The 18102-nt window shown below is 36.5% G+C and overlaps 1 protein-coding gene across 1 annotated transcript in view; it reads right to left on the bottom strand.

Annotated features, from left to right (window-relative positions):
* The window catches only part of hcn2 (hyperpolarization activated cyclic nucleotide gated potassium channel 2), a 55515-nt gene that overhangs the window by 25021 nt on the left and 12392 nt on the right, over positions 1–18102 (bottom strand). The window contains exon 4 of the mRNA XM_015398703.1: positions 12984–13202. Coding sequence (XP_015254189.1) covers positions 12984–13202 — 219 coding nt within the window. The remainder of the gene's footprint in view (positions 1–12983; positions 13203–18102) is intronic.

The following is an 18102-nucleotide window of genomic DNA, read 5'->3' as shown; positions in this document are numbered from 1 at the left end:
GTCAAAACTCATTGGTTTCTGATTGGTGTGAAACTGACTGAGCAGACACCGTGCCAGGTTTAGGTAAGCCTGGCTTTTAGTCTGATGGGGGCAGGATAGCAAAGAAAAAAATACAATGGCTACTTACAGTATATGTTCCTGTTTATGTGAAACAGATTTTTTATGTCAGGATTTCACAAGAATCTTGACCTAATCCCTTATCTTGGTTTTGTGACATAGGCGTCATCCTTTGGATTATTTTTTCTTTTTTTTTTTTGATTACATCAAAATAACATAGTTTTCTTAAAATTAGATAGAAATGAGCTAATAAACCATTAGCAGTGTCAATTTTCTTCCTTTGGAAAATAAAGCTCTTCATTTGGTGTTTGGTGCAGACCCACATTATCAACACTAAATTTGCCAGAACTAAAAACAGTGTCAATTAAAACAAGGAAAAAAAGAGTGATTATGCTCCATGATTATAGAGTAAAATATAAATACCGGTAATTTAATTTTTTTTTTAAATGAGTGAAAAATCAAAGTCTATAATTACTTTTGCAAAGCATTGATGCTTAAAATGAATAACAGAAAACAGTCTGGCTCATGGGACTTCCAGTGAGCGAATCCCAATGGAGGGTCAAATTAAACCTGACCAATCACATATTGCCCACATTTACTTTTATCAGCGTCAAACACTACCAGTACACCCAGCTCTCTTAACTGACCATATCACATTTCACGCCTGAATAGTTTCTGGAAATTACAGCTGCTTAATCCAGTTTGTAGCCTCCCACATCATGTGAAATTGCTTAGTGTCATTTGGTGAATGAATTGCCCCATTACTGCTTGTTCCCTCCATCCAAACAGTGCTTGGATGTGCTTTGCAGCAGGAGCATGCATTTTCCCTCTGTTTTTTCTCTTTCCAGTAAACTCAAGAAAACATGTATAATTGTGGTAAACACACACAAAAAAGTGTGTGCATAGAAAATGCCTGAATGATTCACAGCAGGAGCAGCTGAAACTAGTAGAGCTGAAACAGTATGCTCTTTCTATACTGTATAAGACTTATACCAGCACAAGAAGATTCAGAGAGATGCAGCACACAAATGTCGATATTTACATTCTCATTCTTATTCTTATTTACAGAAAATCTACAGTTTATGATAATTGGGGAGGCTATTCTCTGAAATAACTTTAGCAAACAAGAATAAAGCTGCTTGAAGTGCAGATCTATATTACCCTGATGTCTGGGTTGTTTTAAGTGGTACGTCTACATCTCTCTGAAAGTGTGTGTCTTGTGTGTGAAGTGATGTCAGACGCTCAATTTCTCCAAAATATCTCATTAACAAGAGAAATCCTTTAGATAAAAAAAAAGGAGCATAAGAACCGTCTCTGTCCAACATGGATAGTAAAACTACAAACTAAGGAGCCAACTGTGTGAGTAGGGCAGGGAGTCATGTTTGTATGGGTATGTGTGGCAGGTGTTGAGGTCATCTTTCCTTAAATGCAACAGACAATGACATGCACATAGAAATTATTCCTATCTTCTAGAAAACTACCTATATACACACTGTTAGATGGCAGACATAAACCTGTGGTTTAAATAATAATATCCCTGATAGACCGAAGACAGAAAGGCATCCTTGATTGTATTTTAATGCAGGGTGAGCTTCTCTTCCCATGTAATTCTTTAACATTGTGAAGATGAAAAGGAAACTTTTCTGTTGTTATTCAACGTAAAGCTTTAATCACTTTTCCCCTGTTTTGGCCTTCCAGTCTTATAGACCACTCCTTTTATAGACTTACATGTTCCTAAAATATCTACATCTAGTCGATCAATAAGGGGATCAAAACAAATGCACTAAGATGCAAAAGAAAATCTATACTGTCTTGAGTAGCATGTTTAGACATGTGTCATTATGTAAACGTCATTATTCTAATGCGATGGAACCGGAATCCTATAAGTGCTTTGGTTGTAATGGCCTTAAGTTGGAATCACTTTCAAACTTTCCGAATAAAATAGGGATTTTAATTTGATCTTTACCATTTGCAGCATTTGCAGACATTAAATGTAGACTAACAGTCATAGCAAGAAAAAAGGGTTTTTAAGACCAGCAAGAAGATTGTGAGAAAGACTAAGTGCTTTTATATAATCTAACATTGATCAAGCATCAAAGTAAATTAAAACAAATGCAACAATTGATTGACCATCTAAATACAAGTAGAAGTTTTGGAAGTTTTATGGAGGAGGAAAAATATCCGCCCTTAACTTTGAAAATGTACTTTTGAAAGCTTCCTAGTTCAGGATGGGTATAACTCTATTGCTATCTGTTTGGCATGGTAGCGGAGGTGTCATGGTTTAAGCTTATTATGCAGGAATAGGAGTTGCCTATGAACTACTTCTTATACTAAAGTAATCTGACTCAAACCAGAGATACGCTATATTACAGACAGCATCAGAAAACCCTCAAAAGTGGGTATATCATTCTAATTGTCATTAAAAAAAAACACTTAAGAGTCAAATCACTTCACTCTTTCAGCCAAAGCATCCCGCATATAATCCTTGTGATTTTCATTTTCATGTTGCTTTACAAATAGTATTCTGCCACCTTTTTCACAGAAACTATTTACACAGTTTTAGTTTTGGACTGATTTCAAAAGCACCACCATAACATGGTGGAGGGGTTTCAGAAAGTCTTGCTGACATGTTATACTGCGTGATGGAGCTAGATTAGGTGCATCTTATTCAGTCAGTAATATTTGGGACTATGCATGAAATGGGCATAAAACTTCCAGAAATAAGACAAACTCCCCCTTATTTGATGTTTATTGACAACAATAATGATTCGGCCAACTTTCATAGCAACTACATCTTTGAGTTAAAAATGGGATAAGCTGGACGACTTCTATTAATTTCCAGTCTCAGGATTCTGAGAGTGACAGTCTCAATTAAACTGGAATGACATCTCAGTGGCTGGTGGAGCAGAGGCGAGCCACAGAGTTTCTCAGCATGAGGCGCAGATTAGTGGTCATGTCAATCAAAGCAAGGGGATGGGACTGAGAATCAAATGGCCATAGATTTTAAGCATTTTGACTAGTAAATGGCAGAGTTTAAATCATCCAAGAGATTATGTACAACACAGCTGACATTTTATTTAATACAACTGTATTTATGTGCATGAAATATACCTAAAGTGGACTTACAGTTTCTTGCAGTTGTACAAAATTAACTAAGCTAATATATTTGGGGATTTCAATCAGATCCTCTGAGTTCAGGGCTTAGCAGAAGGCAGGATTGATTTTATGGGACATGCAGCCTTGAGTTGGTGGATTGTAAATGTGATGCATGGCTGCCAGTGAAAGCTGTCACAGAGGGCAAATGTATAAATTTAATTTGCCCCTTTATTGATGGCCCAAGCTTTTGAACATCATGGCTCATAATATGATATATATTACGTGTGTGAGCTCTAACATTTGATAGATTTTAAGAGACATTTTTTCAACATATTTTATGTTGTAAGGACTTACTGCCTGTTATCCCTGGTTTTGGATCAGCAGGGTTTTGGATGAGCAGTAAAAATCTGCTTTACAGTGATCTAACATAAGTCAATGAAAGCAAATGCCATTTTCTTTTCTGATACAATTTGACAAGAACTCTCTAAATGGGTTTTTAAAAAACATATATATATATATTTTTTTTTTATTGCAACCATAAAAAAAAACTTACTTAGTTACTGGCTGTTATTGCAAACATGTAAAAATATATATCTTAATATTTTTAGATCCTCCTTAACGAACAAAGTGAAAATGTGTCTTTCAAGATTGTATTAAAATCTAGATATACATGACAATATAATACCAGGGGTGTAATTTGCTTTTACAAAAGCTTGAGCATTCTGTTCAATTTGAGGGTAAAGCACTAAGCTGGATTAAATCTTATTTGTTTGACAGATTTCTATTTGTTCACGTTAATTATACATTTTCCTCAAGGTGCAGGGTTACATGCGAAGTACCACAGGGATCAGTTCAAGATTCAAGACTCAAGAGACTTTATTGTCATTCACATCACGTGTTACATGAGGTAGAACGAAATTGAGAGTCACGGCCCCAGTTACATCCGAATATAAAAAATTAATTATAAAAACTAGCTACATGATCAAATTATATAAATATAAAAAATATTTACAGGTATATAAAAACAAGAAGTAGAAAAATAAAATGTATATTAATAGGAATGTACAGGATGGATGTAGGCCAGTTCTCTTTGCTATATAAACAATATGCTTAGTTGGTAGAATGATTGTAAGGATCAATTTCCACTGTTATGCTGATGATACTTAGTTATAATAGTCCATAAATCCTGATTAAACTAATCCTTATTTCATAGACTACAGGCATGTCCTGAACACATAAATACCTGGATGACTCTAAACTATCTGCTTTTAAATCAAGACAACACAGAACTTATAGTCTATAGAACAGAGTCTTGAAATAAAATCTGATTAGTCAGTCACTTTATCTGGATGGAATCATTTTGACTTTAGATAATAAAGTAAAAATATTGGTGTCTATTATTTAAATCCAATATCAAAGAGGTTTCTGGAATTTTCTTCTTTCATCTCCGGAATATTGCAAAAAAAATTTGAAATATCCTGTCCAGGGGTGATGCTGTGAAACTAGTCCATGCATTTGTTACTTTAAGACTGGAATATTGTAATTCTTCAGGAAGTCCACAATCAGGAAGTCCACAAACTAGAGTTAAAAGCCTTCAGCTGATCGAAAATTCTGCAGCCAGAGGCCTGATGAAAATTAAAAAGGGAGACTGTATTTCTCCTATCCTAGCTTCTCTTTATTGGCTTCCTATTAAATCCAGAATAGAATTTAAAATCCTCCTTCTGCTAATTTTAAAAGTTCAAATCAATTAAAACAGTGTTTCTATTTACCAAGGAAATCCAGGAGACACGTCTTTCCTCTCACAACTATGTGGACATCCTGCTCAATTATGTTAAAGGGGAGACAGTATGATGGGGGAGTGGAGGCCGGCGTGCAGTTATATAATAACTAATGCCTTCTGTCCATGTGTGGTGTTTACTGGCAGCTGGTAAATTGCCCAACAGCACAAGGGCAAATGTACAGATCAAATGCTGAAAGACTGGTGGCTTGGGGTGGAAAAAGAGTCATGGAGGACTCTGCAGGAGGAAACTTCTCTCTAGAACATGAAGGAAAAGTTGGCAGAAGAACAATAAGACATACAAACAGTAACATCCTTACTTCTGTATGTCTGTTCAAGAATGCCACTTAAGCACACACACAGACAAAAAATGTAATAAACTGTTGCTTGAATAGTTTGGAAGAATCTTTGACTGAGATGCCAGAAACCACGTACAGACAAATGCCTGGTCATATAAAATGTAGATGTCAGTATGTATATTCTCATAGTTATTTTAAAAAAAAAAGAAAAGAAAAACGGCAGTAAAATATTTCCCAAAGATTATTTGAAGGTAAAATTACTTTAAAATAACCACTGCTGACAAACCGGAACTTAGCCTAATACAAGCCAGAGACAAAACCTATATCCTGGGTAATAACCAGCTATAACCAAATGGCCAATATCCTTTTCTGTGCAATAATAAGCATTGCTCTGGAACACCACTAAGGCAACATAGTTTACCATATTTTTTATGCAATTTTCTCCTACAGTATTCATAAGATATTTCCACCAAAAATAAACACCCCTTTAATTATTTATCTGTTTTTTTATGAATTGTTTTTATCGTATCAAGACATTTCATTTTTATGTACATTATTTATAAAAATACATTTAACAGCTGGTAAGATACAAAGATTTTTTTAATTCAATTTCCGAACAGTACAAGTATTTTAAAATGTGTGTCTTAGATATGAGTCTGAGTATCGTTTACCCCGCTCATCATTATTAGCAATGGAATGGCGTTCCTTTCACGTTCAGCCTGTTTCAACTCACTCTTTAGCAACTCTGCGAGGTAAGACTCTAAAGCATGCTTTAGGTTAGCCTTCATGTTTCATATTTCAAATAGGGATGAGAGGGAGCGGGAAAGACATGCCTTCACCCATGGGTTGCATGACTTTCACCTGCACCATCAGCACTCTGACGTTGCAAGCAAGATGAATTGCTGCGAGAGTTGTGAATTAAAAACTCCCAAAAATACATCTTGCCAGAAGCCAACAGATGCATTAGTGCTGATACAGAATTGTCTCGGACCAATGAAATGCAGTGATGTCTATGACATCAGCAAAAACAAACATGGCTGCACTGCTTTTAGCTGGAATACTCAATTTCTTTTTGAAAAACAAGCAAAGGACCTAATTTGAATATTTGTGGATGGGACAGTGTCAGGGTTCTGCCCTCTGTTTATTTTTAGATTCTTTGTGTTCAGTGTCTCTATTGTTTATTTCTACCAGTGCTGCGTCTCTCAATATATACGGTACACCAACTCTTCAGTCACTCAGTGCTGGTTTGTTGTTTTGTTGTTTTCTCTTCTCTGGTTCCCCAGGTGAGTTTTCCCTGACGTTTTGATTATCTGTATTTTGGTTCTCAGTATTTTTGTATTTTGTATTTTTGCCTCTATTCCCTTGGACTACCTGATTAAATCTACAAAACTCACCTCTGCCTCCTGAAAAACCTCCACTCCACCTTGACAGACAGATGTTTGAGCGATCCTCCCAACTGGATTTTGTAAGAATTTGATTTATCTGTTAAATCTACTAGTTGTGAAACAATTCAAGAATGTGATACAGCACAGCTGCTACTTCTGCTGTGATTCACCCAATCAGCTCGAAGAATTGTCTAGAAAGTTACTGCTTTTTGTGAACACTTTTAACAGGAGGCTTTCCAGATGGAGATCTGTAGTATATTTGAATTCCACACAGTGTTAATCTACCCGGTTATCAGCGCTCACCCTCCCAACAAATTTGAACTTATGTAGTATTTCTAATTTCTTCATTTAAAAGAGTATTTTTAATATATTGCATTCTGTTTCTGGGTGAATTTGATTTTAGGCAGCCAGATCAGTAGTTTATCCTTCATTTAAAGACTATATTCTTAAAGTGAAATGGTTGTTTGCATTAACATAGCTGTAGGTTTTAAGAGAAATCCCTCTCTTTAAAAAACTCAATTATCCTGTTATAATCTTAACATGTTTGTCTCCATTCTTTAAAAATCTCCTCTGCCTGTTTTTTGTTTTTTGAAAACATTTTACAGAATTAAACTGCATGCAACTGCATTGTGATTGAAATCCAACTTCATAGATGAAAATCTTGTATTGACTTGAATGATTAGTGATTCGAGGTCACTTTATCCTTGAATTGTGCTATGTAGAACAACCGAATTTGTTTAACAGCAAACTTCCTTTTTTCCCCCGCAAAATATAACATTACCTTTAGGTACTACAATATACTTAATAACATTATGTGATGTATTTAGGGGATTTTTAACTTTGTGTAAATAATACATTAAGCTGAAAATTATTTCACTTCTGTTCTCTTGTTCATCTGCATATAGATAGATCAGGATTACCGTATTTCAACAAAAAAATCATCAATGATAAATTTTTATACTGATATTGCTAGCCATTACTGTATATTTACATTGGCCCACAAACCTGATCTGCTAATTAAACATCACTTCTCATGTGTTTATTGCAAAAATATTTTCCCTTTAGTTATTCTGCACTTACAAAAGTGCAAAAAAGAAAAAAAAATAAAGTAAAAAAAGTGCATAGTAAGCTGACATCTCCTGGTTTGCTTGTAGAGGTCTGACAGACTTGCAACTTTAATCTTGTTACCTATCATTTTAAAGGAGCCATATCACAATAATAAATATGAAGGGTGTCCTAGTTTCCACCTGCATAGCTGTCTGAGTTATATTTCTAAAGGAATGTTTTCTCTTTATTCAAAGCATGAAAAAGTGTTTCAGTGAGAATGATGTAAGAAGAGGAGCTGGAGGAAAAAAACAACTCTGGACCTGCCTGCAGTTCTCTAGCATTTTATTGAAAAGTATTCTGAATCCTAGTTATCTAATGTGGTGGAACATTTCAGAAGATTTTTACCATTTAAAATGTTGGTATGAGGGTAGGCAAATTACAGGGAAAGAGTGTTAATGCGCAAAAAGATGTGAAAAGAATGTGAAAAAAACGGTGCTCTGAGTTATGCAATTAAACCTAGTGACAAGCTCTTAACTCACTAACTAAAAGAAGCAGTTGATAGCTTTCTAAGCTGTACAAGTATAAAGAGATAAAGATTTAAGTAAATTATCTAAAGAAAGCATTATTTGGTTTGGCTCTTATGGTAGTCGAGCATAATGAATAGTCACAACATAACCAGCACTCCAGCAAGGTGCACTTAGACCTTCTATGACTCTGTTGTGGCATCAGCCATCCTCCTCTGAGCTGTCTGTTGGAGCAGTGGCTCTTCCGTAGCTCAGAGAAAGCGGCTGGAGCTCTGTGATTGGATGCCCTCTGGACTCGGTGCAGGAGATGAGAAACAAAAGGATGCTAAATAAATTAATGGTTCTGTTGGATAATGTCTCCCACCCCATGCATGAAGCTGCTGCAGAACTGGAGAGCTCCTTTTGTGATAGACTGCTGCAACCAAAATGTACCATGGTGGGTTATCACAGATCCTTCCTCCCAGCAGCTGTAAGACTTTGTAAACATCACTGTTCTCAACAACCTCAATAAGTTGTTTTAATTTATGCTGAATTTTGCAGTTTCTGTCTTAGTCAGTTAAATAACATGCTGCTGTCATTTTTTGCACATCTCTGGTGTTTATGCTATTTTTCACATATCCATTACTGTAAGAATTTCCACAGCTGTTATTGATTTTTTTATTCTCCAGATACAGAGTATTATATTGTAAAACCACTGTACAGTACAATACTCTATTTGTTTGATTTTCCTATCTGTTATTTTTATACACTTTTTATACACTTTTCCAGGGTGCATATTGTGTGACCTCTTCTAATTTTACCTTTTGCTGCTGTAACACCACAATTTCCCCATTGTGGGTTAATAAAGGGATTATATTTTATTCTATTCTATCCATAACAACAAAGATGCAGACCCAAATGCAACCCAAGATGCAACCCAATGTAACTATTATGACAGCTGCTAATGAAAAGGTTGTCAAGTCTAAAAAATCAACAAAAAAGTTAGAAATCTCTGACCTTGTTTGCAACAATCTTTGTCACCGTTTCTCTTTCCGATCTGGTCTGAAAACAGGCTAAACATGTAAATAAGGTAGCTGATTTAAAAAAAAAAAAAAAGCATAAAATTGATGGGAATATTTGTTAAACGTGGCCATGTAGGAAACGCGGAGATCACTCTTTCACCTGGGAGGTCTGAGCCTGCAGCAGTAGATGATGTTAACTACCACAACTGTTATTACATTTCTGTCTTAACATAGAGCACAATGCTTTGTTTACTCAGAGTTAAGTCAACACATGTCCATGCTATCAGTAGCATCTCAATGGTATACAGTTTAATTGTTTTTCCACAAAGTATCATTCTAATCCACCTCAGCTCAGCGTGGCCTACTTCACTGGTTAATGATGGAAAAACAGCCATGTGGCTTCGACAGTCAATAGTTTTGAAAATGACTAGTCTTGGTTCATCCTTGCAGGCTGTTGCATCTCTGTTCATTAGTTACTGTTGTGCATCACAGGAGAACAGGAAACAGGAGAGACAAAAGGAACCAATAGCTGCATACGTCACACCTCTGGCAGGGGAGAGACTAGTAACTGAAAGAAAACAGACACCAGCTTGAAGTCAGACGCTCTTTTACCCTTCCTCTCCATTTCTCTTGAGTCTCTATTAAACATAAAACTCTGCCTAGTGCAGAAGGACCTCCTATTAGGCCTACAGCCCTAATGTCAAAGTGCTGAAGTGGAAACCAATTATACTGCCTTTGTGTGGTAACTTTTTTATCCTGGCTCACACAAAGAAGAAGAGGAAAGGTTTCAACAAAGATTAACTGAAAAACTGACAACAACAAAAAAAGAAATAAAATTAAAGAAACAGAAAGGAATCTACTGGTATAGTTAGGTACTGTGAGGTTAAATGTATAAAATTATATCCCTTTTAGAAATACTGTATGTGCTTAGAAATAATAATGATGGGGTCAATGCTATGTTTTTCTAACAGAATACAAAAATTAAAATGAGGATTTCTTTAGAATAATTTGTGACCTTGCAAAGTTTACATAATGCATTATAGGAAAGCTGAAAGTAGCCTACACAGTGAACCCATGAATTACAAATTGGTGGGGTTAAGATGTAAAAATAAAAAACAAGTTCAGAAGAACAGTCAAATAAATAATAAAAACTACATTTCAAAATGCATAAGCAAATATAACATAAGATCTGTCGAAGAGTAAGATCAAAAGGCAATTGCAACAAATAGCAGGCTTCCTGTGAGCGTTTTCTGAATGCTGATTGGCTTTCGTGAAGGTGTGGTTCAAAGCTGATTGGCTGTGTCACAGGTGGATGTAGGAGAGCAATCAGTTTCTTCAGTTGAACTTCTGTCTAGGCTCCATAATACCTGGCACTGAGGGAATGCACATGCTATCTTGCTAATACACAGCGTTTGTTGCATAAGAGGTAAATATCAAAACTTTCCCATTTTAATAACAGAAACCCCCAATAATATGAACTGTAACAAAGGCAGGTATAACAGAGAAGAAGATTGGTGTGAGTGTGAATACAGAGATCGATTAAACAAGTAGCCTAGTTAAGAAGACTGCAATTCTCTACTCTATAACCACAGCTCTGCCACATTTACAGCACAAGGAGCTGTTCAGATTCAATATACATCTAATTACCAGATAAAAAAACGCATACAGCATGAAAATAAAATATATGACTCTTACCAGAGATGCGGATTATTTAGAAACAAAATGCATCCTTCTGTCTTTGTGCAGGCGGTCTTAGTATCTCCATTTAGTATCAGTCATTAAGGCCAGAAAAACTTTCAACAACAGCAAATCTAAAATGCAGATTGTCACTAGCTTAACTTGGCTGTAAACATTTTTTGTTCTAACTGGCCAATCAGGGTACAGAAAATGCTTACATTCGCATGGCCCGCTTGCTGGCCCTGTGGTGCACATCTGAAATCTGATTGGTTAAAGAAAACGCTCCTCACTTATATTATTAATTTAACATCAGGCAGCACTGCTGATTTCATTGACATAGCAATGCACTAAGGCTGAAATATGACTGGACAAAAAATATAGCTACTACATAAATGTACTGGAAGCAGAGCAGCCAAGAGAAATGTTACAAAATCAAAATGATGGATTGTTTGCAATAAATAAATGCAGTTGGATTGAATAAAATTAAAATTTAGGTTGTGAATGTAGGTTAGTGTTTTTCGCCAGCAGTGAAGGCATTAAAGGCCCTGACTGTCCACGACTGAATACAGGGGTTGAATCATTTATGCCATTTCTCTTGATGATAAGTTGATGGCAACATAAAACTTTGTCATGCAAACAAAGGGAAGATGCTTTATTTAAAAAACTGTTAATCCTGCAGTCACTGATTGTTATCATGGTCAGAGGCAGATACCATGACCTTTAAAACAAACAACAAAAAAAGATCCATGCAGTAGGTCTTGACACATCAATCAAGAACAGCAAAATGAGGAGACTAACGCTACAAGGTGACTACAGTTCTGATAGATAAGATATAATAAATTATTTTAGGCTGCAGGAGAGGACCTGTTGTTCTGGAGTGTTTCTTTGTGACTCTTTATGGACATGTACACAGGACACACTACAGGATCTCCACATCACCCAGGATCTGAGGGAGCTAACAAGTTGCAGAACACCCCTGACACAGTGGTGTTATAAAGCAACTCCCCCCACACACAGATTCTCGCCCACCCCCTACCCAGCCAGCTGAATCCACAAGCTTTGATGTTCTCCTGTACAAAGAGGACAGATGTATTCTTGTCCAGCAGTTACAGTCATGGATGTAAGAATAAGGGACCAGATGCTATACCCATCAAAGTGCGTTATTGGTATCGCTATTCTTTCTGTTCATATCAAATATCATAACTTTATTTACAGTTAGCCACATAAACAGGAAGTAAAATCAGTAAAGATTCGTTTTTGTGGCATAAGATAGTCGCTATACTGTGAGAAGCAAGTTGATCTGCATTCTTAGTGCTTTTTCAGAAAGACTACAACATAAAGTCTGCTTTTTCTGAACAAACATTAATAAAGCACAGTTTTGTTTATCTACTGCCAGGTTTTGATAAATCTTTTTACAATTAGTAAAAAAAGTTGTTGTTTTTTTTTCCTTGTTCGGACTTATGGGAAAGATCATAATGTCCGATTAAACCAAGAGGTTTTACTTGATGGAGTCATATTACTACAACTACATACAGCAACATATGAGAAATTGTGAGAATTATTATGTATGTATAAGGCAGTACTGAAGAAACTCTTCAACAGATCAAAGAAAAACAGCAAAAGATGCGAATTACTATCACCAAGATAAATCCTTTCTAAATCAGCTCCCAACATAACACCTCAAGGCATCTTTTGTGGAGAAGGCAGGTTTTAAAGAGGAGACCAACAACTGCCCATACCTCACTGAGCTCATTTTATTTCGATCAATTTGACAAAGGAATGGGGAAATAAATGACAAACGTGGCAGATGAGGTGGTAGGTTCTTTAAACATATTCATAGAATTGTTAAAATTCAAAGAAACTAATCGGAGCTGGTCAATATTTAGTAACATTAATCTCTATTCTAATAGTTATGCCCTCTGCTTTGGACTGGTGACCTATCCAGGATGTACCCCGCCTATTTTCCATAGGCTGCTGGAGATAGGCACCAGCCCCACCATGACCCTGATGGATCAAGTGGGAAAATGCCTTATGCTGAATCTTTGTTAACTTAAACATAACTCTGGGCATTTCTTAAGATGATAGATAACTGGTGCAGTGTTTTATGGCAGCATCCTTACCTTTTCCTGGTATTGCCGCCTTGAAGAATCCAGAGACTGGATGAGTGCGGTCGCATGGCCAATGAACATGGCGTAGCATGTTGCTCCCACGATCATACTGAGCATGGTCAGCCAGATGTCCGACATGCTCTCTGGGGCTTGTCTTCCGTATCCAATGCACAGCATGTGGCTCATGGCCTTGAAGAGGGCAAAGGAATAGAGCTCGCTCCATGAATCATTCTGTGGGAGAGAGGGAGAAATTAGTTAGAATGAAACACTTATAATTTTTGGTTTAATGTTAAGTGACCCGATGTGATGATATGTCATGCTTAAATTCCCTGAGAAGGGGGAAGTAATAGCGTGTACAAGTGGGGCTGAACTGATGAAAGAGAGGATATATTAAGAAACGAGAGGTTTTAATGAGTGAGAAAATTCTGATAAAGTCTGAGGTTCTGTGTTAGTACTTAATAGCTCAGGTTTCTTAGAGGGTCTAATCATAATCACTGAGCGGCCTTGCCTTGTCCTGGCCATGCAGAAGATGCAAGAAGAGAGTATTTAATGAGGAGCCTGTACTGCTTCTCCATTCCCCCTTTGATTGGTGCTCACACACTCATTCAGCCTCAATTCTCTCCTGTTGGACTCATTAGATAGCCCTCCACCAGCACCAGGGGGACCTCACGTCCCCTCTTCAAACAGCTGCCCGTAACACGCAGCCTCAAGGTTACTTATGTGCATGATGGGCCCACCCTCAGTAACTCAAAGGACCTCTTAGTTGTTTCATTTAGTCATTTCCTATCAGATTTTTGTTTTCCAGCCTTGTTTGCATTAAATTTGAGATTCAAATGTTGGTGGTTTTGAAGCAGGAGAAAGAGCATGCATTTTAAGGGGCCTGCAATCAAATTTCTATCCAGGTAGGTGATTTGAGTTTCTGTAGGAAAAAGTTGGTGCTTGGACTTCTGCAGCAAAAGTCTGTGGCGGGCTTTGAGACTTCAAAGCTAGGTTGATTCTTTCAAAGCTGATGGAATAGTAGGTTTAAAATGTTTATAATTAAAAGTGCATTCATTGTAATCTTTGCTTAGTTACTACGAGATATTTGCTTTGTTTAGAGAGAAATTTGCAGCCAGAATTTGGACACCTTGTTCCAGACAGAGGCTCACTTATGCTACCCGCAAGTTGAGAGAGATGTGAAATTGCTATCGGTATGGTGCCACATTACTGGTGGATTTAAAGTCAAGATTAGGAACACTAAGCCTGAGAGAAAGTGCAGAAATATATCTCCTGTTTCAATCAGCTTCATCTGTCTGTCTCTATTTCAGACTTTATCAATTTACTGTCCAGCATATAGATTTCAGAGCAAGGTCCAGGCACAAATAAGTGCACAGTAATAGAATGAACCCTTTTGTTCTACTGGGGTCTGTTTTAAATGTATCCAACATGACATATTAAAAAGAACAGATTTCTTTTTCATAAATTGGTACAATTTTAAAAGGGAACAGAAAGAGACTTGCATTTCGTTGGGGTTTTTGGGAAAGTCCAAAGAACAAATCATTTAGTTTTATTATTTTTTTCTTGTATTCCTAGAAATCTTTTTATTGACATCAAGGCTGGTGTACTTTCTAATTTCATATTTCTATTCCAATGTTTTTACAAAGCACCAAATGAAAACACTCTTTCAAAAATAATAACTTTCCTCCAAGCTTAGCTTATTAAAAGCACAGCAAGTATTGAATCATTTGAAAAATGTTGTCTGAACTAAGCTCTATGATTGCATAATTAAACATTTTAATTAATTCATGATCATTTACCTTTTAGGAACGACGAAGCTTCTCTGCACAAAAATATGACGATATAAATTGATGAAAATCCTGAACTTTTCATTTATATGTGACAGTTTGCACATAAAACCCTCTAGCCAGAAAGACCAGCTGCAATGAGTCCATTTGTGTCTAAGTTTGAGTTAACAGCTGATTAAATCCGACAGAGTACACAGCTGTCTCTTACTGTAGGAAATTACAATCTTCAGACTAACACAATAAACCAATTCTACAGAGATACTACCTTGTATGAAGGCAGGGGCAGGGCAGAAAAAAAAACAATTAAATTAGCTCTTGTGTTCATTTTATTTGCTATCAGTCTTCACTGAGCTGCACAGATGATGGCTAATTGTACATAATATACTTAGGGAGGAACACAAAGGGACTTTGGGACATGGATGATGTATGATGCCGTCGTTCTTGGATAGTGACTCTACGTGCATGCTGGCACACTTGTCTGGGCGGATGCTCTTGACTCTAAGGATCCATTTACATATGTGGGTATTTGACTATGTGCCCACGAGTCTCACTTTAATGGCCAACACTGGAACTGTGTTTGACTTTAATGGACACATATCTGATATTTTTATATGGAAGCTTCAATAAATTAACTTGTTCATTGGTTGTTTGTTCCATGTTTATGTTTATATTTCAAAACTAAATGGATGAAGTAGATCCAACGATAGCCTCCTGTACACCAGATTTTTTAATTATTGAGAATGTTACATAGAAAATTAACAATGACGTTAAAGTAAGTACCACAACATAACTCACCGTGATTGCCAAAGTAAATACGGAACTAATAAGAAATTCATTACAAGAAAATTTACTTTTATGTACAGAGATACAGTAAATCTTATAGTATCTATAGCTATTTATGCTAAATCTAAGCAGAGCACAATGTTTGTGAGGCATTGCAGAGCAAAAAAAGCAAATCAGCTTTCAACACCAACAAGAATTAAACATCCTTTTCTTTTATTTCATATCTTTATACCTAAGTGACATCTTGTCACTCAGATGCATTATGCCGAATAAAGTGAGACAAAAAATGCAAGAGGTAAATGGATAGATGCATCAAAATATTGAGCAATCCTCATTGCAGCCTGACACCTAAATGTTCAGATTTTAACAAGATAATGAAAACAGAAACATAAAGCCATGGAGCATCAAGTAAAGTTTATAGAAAACAAATGTATTGAATTATCCCTAAATAGAAAAGCAATCACTGAGCACCATTATTCTCCAACTGTAAAGAAACAGGAATTACTTCACAAGCGTCAGCATATTTCAGCATTGTGTTTTAACATTTTTTTGACAATCTTATTTTTTTTGTCAGGTAATAAAGCCTTTTAAACTGTGTTTTTCTTTAGGAAATTAGATTATATCTTTAACAGTAAACAGAAATACAATATTTATCCTTTTGACTAAATTTCTGGCAGGAAGCCATCACTTCCACAGATACACATCAACGCCATAACACATATGTCTTACATTTTCTGCTTATTCACACCTACACTGTCAAGCCCTCCAGGCAGTCAGATCACCTCAGTAACTGAGAAGATCCTTATTAATATTGAAAATCTTAAAGCATTTTTAAAGTGCTTCCTTGTGTGACTGATTAAACATTGATGCATAAACAAATTAGCTGTTAAGAAACTCTCCTTATGCATTATAAACTCTAGGTTTGTTGGTGTTGCAAACAGACTGAGGGTGGGGGTGGGGGCGTCAACCGCATAAGTGTTAGGTGGATGTTTTGCAGATTATGTAAAGCACAAAAGAGGCAAACCTCCAACTTGTGTGGCATTCCTCATCTCTTATAGCTCTGACAAAGGGGAGTTTACGGGAGTGGCGTACTAGTGGTTATGGCATATAGCTTGGAATCCTGAGGTTCTGAGTTCGAGACTCACTCCCACAGACTAACCCTAACCCACAGACTGCTACTCTAAGCAAGGCCCCTAACCCCTGATTGCTCCCCGGGCAGCCCACGAAAGTAGCCTACTGCTCCCCAACGGGATGGGTTAAATTGCAGAGGTGAATTTCTCCAATGTGAGATCAATAAAGTAAAAAATTTAAGCTCAGATAATTGCCACAGAAATGAAAGAAGTGAAAGATACTAAAAGTGAGGATTAACTAGTTGAGCTTAAAAGCATTTGGTAGCTATGGAGGAGCTAAAGAGTTCTGAGAACCAGATTAAGCCATGTAATGTAAATATCTGGTCTTATCGGGGAAGAAGCAAAGCAGCCATGCTAGATTTTGGTAGGAAAGTTTGTGCAAAGCATGTTTTCCTTTGACAGAATTTAAAATTCAACTTTCACCATTTCTGAAATCTTTTTCTTTAACAGACTTGATGTATAAAACAAAGTAAAAGTCAGTTGAATCTGCACAATTGAACTGATTAAGGGAATTGTATAATCTGTTGATTGTTTAATATATATATTTTATTACAACATAGCACAATATGTATTTAACAGAAAATTTGAGCACTACTTGTTTGGCTCAAAGCCTATCCATTTGTTAGCATGGCCTAGTCAAAGTCTACTTTAAAATCCATTTAAATTGAATGGGATGGGTATAAGATTAACATTTTCTTTTACTTTACCTTGCTATAAATTCAGTTTCTGTATTCATGAAAAACACCAATGTGTGCAGTATAATTTGGTAAAACAAGGAAAACCTTCAACAGTTATAAGTACTTTTCCAAGGGACTGTACTGTATGTGACTACAGAGAAAGTCTTTGTGCCATTCAATGACATTTAACACACAAATGTCACAGAGCCATGTGGAATCCTGTGATACTGAAAAACCTCCACATCAGCACAATGCAATACTGAAAGTGGAGTTGAATACCAATAGAAATCAAATATTACCACAGCCGTACAAACATAGAAAACAGCCTCAGATTCTGAGGCACAAGCTTTGTTAAAAGACAACAAAGCAGAATATTCTAAATGTGTTTCTTGGAGTAGAAGAGGGTGGACTGACAAGAGATGATGTCCATGAAGGTTAGTGACCATTCAGAGACATTTGTTTCTGGTGATCTCTCCTTTTCTCATAACACATCCCTTCAAGCAAACAACATTATGTCATTGGCCACTTTTTAGCAGCTAGATTGTGTTTAATTGGTGTGCCAATAAAATGAGGTGGCATCTGAGCAACTGGGATGTTGGGATAACAGGGTAAATCAAAAGACGAGAAGAGTCTGGAGCTGAGAAAAGCTTCATAGGAGGAATTATCTTGTCTAATTTACGTTAGTTTTTCTGTTTGCAGGGATGTGTCATTATCTTTGTGCCGATTCACCTGCCTAGATTCACCCAGTTTCTTATTA

The sequence above is a fragment of the Cyprinodon variegatus genome, unplaced genomic scaffold (genome assembly GCF_000732505.1).
Source record: "Cyprinodon variegatus isolate N-32 unplaced genomic scaffold, C_variegatus-1.0 Scaffold954, whole genome shotgun sequence".
In the NCBI taxonomy this organism is placed as follows: Eukaryota; Metazoa; Chordata; class Actinopteri; order Cyprinodontiformes; family Cyprinodontidae; genus Cyprinodon; species Cyprinodon variegatus.
Note: the sequence above shows the minus strand (reverse complement) of the source record. Positions and strands in the feature narration are given on the sequence as shown.